The 3529-nt window shown below is 44.7% G+C and overlaps 1 protein-coding gene across 1 annotated transcript; it reads right to left on the bottom strand.

Moving 5' to 3' along the window:
* Positions 1-1601: 1601 nt before the first annotated feature.
* Positions 1602-2327, bottom strand: LOC149264908 (uncharacterized). The gene has a single exon (XM_089401198.1). The coding sequence runs from the start codon at positions 2325-2327 to the stop codon at positions 1602-1604; it is 726 nt and encodes a 241-aa protein (XP_089257324.1).
* Positions 2328-3529: the final 1202 nt, after the last annotated feature.

Here is a 3529-nt window from a genome sequence, read left to right as displayed (position 1 = left end):
TTAGCCACTCCCATGAAATTAAGGCCCACTTTCTGGACTTGCTGGTGCCCTGCCAGAGGAATTTCTTAAACAAAGCGACCAGCTTTTGGCTTGCTGTCTTTGGGATAGCTTGGCACGAGATCTGGTAAATTGGTATAGCCTGCAGAACAGCTTTCAGAAGGATTAGCCGGCTTGGGGCATTCAACGAGCGAAAGGTCTAGTTTTCCATCTTATTTCGGATTTTTTTGATTAGAAGTTCCCAGTTAGCTGTCCTGTATTGATGCTCATGCAACATAATGCCTAGGTATTTTGACGGGAAGGTTCCGATGTTGAAGCCCAGAGTGCGCGCTAAGAATCTTTGGGCAGCCTGCGGGGTGTTGAAAAAAAACACTTCCGATTTGTCCTTATTAATCTCTGTCCCAGAAGCTTTGCTGAATTCAGATAAAGTTTTGATGACTCTTTGGGCCTCCTTCAGCGTGGCTTGACCATATAGCATCACATCGTCTACGAATTGCTGGTGCGAAACCGATATATCATTCTCGCAGATTCGAAGGCCCTTTAGCTGATCCCTGGAGACTTGAGCCTTAACCAACCGACCTAGGCCTTCCGCAGCTAGGATGAAGAGAAAAGGAGACAGGGGGTCTCCCTGCCTGAGCCCGCGGGAGGGAGTGAAGGCTTCGGTGGGGGTGCCATTTAACAGAATTGACATCACGGGAGTGCCAACCATGGATAAGATCCAGTTTATCCATCTTTGGTCAAATCCATAGGCTTTAAGAATGCCTTCTAGATATCCCCAGCTAAGGCGGTCAAACGCCTTAGCCAAATCAAGTTTGATAAGCATGCCTGGGGTGCGGGAGTTTTTCAAGGAGTGAATCACTTACTGGGCCACTATGATGCCATCTGTGATCTGGTGCCCTTTGACAAAGGCTGTTTGCTCCGGGGCAATGAGATCGGGCAGGATCGGCTTAAGCCTTTTTACCATGACTGTTGCTAAAATTTTGTAAACAACATTACATAGGGAAATGGGCCTGAAACCCTGCGGTTCCTCCGAGCAGCCATTCTTCGGGATTAGAGCCAGGAAAGTGGCATTCAGGCCCTGGTGCATGCGCTTTGAACACCTGGATTCCTCCACTATGTCTAGTAGGTCATTCCCCATAAAACTCCAGGCCGCCTGGTAAAACTCATTGGTGAAGCCATCTGGACCCGGGGCCTTATTTTTCAGCATTTTGTTAACTACCTCTTCAAGTTCTTCCTTGGTGATTACCCTGAGCAGAGCCAGATTTTGATCTCTGGAAACTTTCTTAGGGATACGATGGCAAACCTTGTCTATGTCCTTAGATCTGTTGGCATTTGGTTCAGTGAGAATGCCTTTGAAGTGTTCCACCAAGAGTTGTTCTATTTCTGTCTACTGCGTCATTCTGTTTCCCTCACTGTCTTTCAAGGAGAAGATTCTGTTGTGTTGGCGATGGCTCAACGTTGCTTTATGGAAGAATTTGGAGTTTTTTCCCCCTCTTTTAACCATTGGACTCGAGATTTCTGCTTCCACAGAATTTCCCCCTGCTTTCGCCTTTCTTCCATTTGAGTGAATTTACCCTGCGTTCCTCCTCAACCAGCTCTTCATTTCATCCTTCCGAGATGATTTGATGCTGTATTCTTTCCAATCTGGACTGGAGTTTGCCTTGCTCCTGCTGAATATTGCCGAATTCTTCCCTGTTCCACTTCTTGATTTTGCTCTTGATTTCTTTGAGTCTGAGGTGAAAAGAGTGCATTTTGCTGCAGCCTTCCTTTCCACTCTTGCTATCTTGCCACCAGCTCCTTACTTTGTCTAGGAAATCAGGAGCTCTAAGCCAGAAGGACTCGAACCGGAAGGGCCTTTTTTTATTCGGATTGTTCAAGGCTATTTCGAGCTTTATTGGCCAGTGGTTGGACCCTATTGAGGGTAGGATAGAAGCTTCGTAGAAGATATCCAACCCAATTATGTGCTCTGAGATTAAAAATCTGTCAAGTTTTGATGCAATTTGTTTGGTCCCGCTTCTTCTGTTATTGCAGGTGAATTTCCCGTTTATAGTTGGGATATCAACCACCCTTATTTCTGTTTGGACGTCTTTGAATCTTTCCATCTCCGGGTCTTCTCTGCTTATTCCACTTTTTTTCTCTTCTCTAGAAGTGATTAAGTTAAAGTCACCTGCCAGGATCCATCTCTGCTCTTGGTGCATATTTCTGAGCTTTGCCAATTGATTGAGAAACAGGCCTCTATCAGCACGGGTATGGGGCCCGTAGACAACCGAGATCGCCACCCATTCACTTTGCCCTATGAGCCTGAATCTCCCTGTTAGGATTCTTGGCATTCCTATCCACTAGTCGGTTAGGACTTCTACTGGATTCCAAATAATTGCTATCCCTCCTGCACTCTTTTTGGCATTTATAGTTACATGTTCATATCTCGGTTTTATTTTATTGAGAATTTCCTCCATCTTCTGACCTGAGATTTTAGTTTCTTGGATAAGCATAATTTGGGGTTTGTCCTTCTTTAGTCTTGTCGCCAGATGTCTCTGTTTTCCTTTGCTGTTTAAGCTTCTAATATTCCAAGATGTCAAAATCATTGGTTAACTTGGGATAGGTTTTTGAATACCGTTGATAGCGGGACCACTCTCCCTGTATTGACTAACATTTCGCCCATGAGTTGGATACAGTCCTTAAGGTTTTTTTCTTCCTCTTTTTTTCCCCCCTTTACCTTGTCCTTGCTAATCAGGTCTGCTTTCCTGTTGGGTCTCTTGGAATTCTTCTGGTGAGGCTTTGCCTTTTCCATGTTTTGCTTTATATTGCTGGAAGGTTTCCGCATACCACCTCTTTTGTTCTTCCGGAATAAACCTCTCATCCAGGTTCTTCCATTCGTTCAGAAGTTTTCTTAAGACTTCTTCCTCTTGACTTAGATCTTCCCTGCTGGTCTCTTGGTCTGTCTCCATTTGTTCGGCTTGTTCGTCTTGTTCCTTACCTTTCTCTGTTGGCTCGCTCGGGGCTTTCCTTTTTGAGTGGTTTCTTTCGCAGCTCTCACTACTGTCCGACTCCTTATCCTCGTGATTTTCCATAGGTTGGTCTTCCTCTTCATCCTCTACCTGCAGAACTGCAAAGCTGTTTGGTTTCTCTGGGGTTGATTGTTTTTACTTCCTTCTTTTCTGGGGGGTTTCCTTGTTTACTTTCTTTTTGTTTTTCACCTCTTGGTATTCCTCCCGATCTATTTGCTCTTTCTTTTTTTGTAGGGGGCTTCTACTTTCTTCTTCCTCCCTTGTTATCGAGCATTCCTTTGCTAGATGTCCATGGACATGGCACCTACGGCACCTAAACGGGATGTGTTTGTAATCTATGTTCTGCTGCCAAACATCTTCATGATATTCAAGTTCTATTGTGTTTGGGATGGGGTTTGCTAGGTTCATATAAACACAGATCCTAGCATACGAGGCGTATCTTTCTTTCTTTCGTGGTTTCTGCTATTTTCACGAAACTGCCTATTGAGTTTCCTATCCCCTCCAAGATTTCTGGGTCCCAGAAG

The sequence above is a fragment of the Pinus tabuliformis genome, chromosome 6, assembly GCF_031772625.1.
Source record: "Pinus tabuliformis cultivar Carrire ecotype Pingquan chromosome 6, CPIR1, whole genome shotgun sequence".
NCBI classification, from domain to species: domain Eukaryota; kingdom Viridiplantae; phylum Streptophyta; class Pinopsida; order Pinales; family Pinaceae; genus Pinus; species Pinus tabuliformis.
Note: the sequence above shows the minus strand (reverse complement) of the source record. Positions and strands in the feature narration are given on the sequence as shown.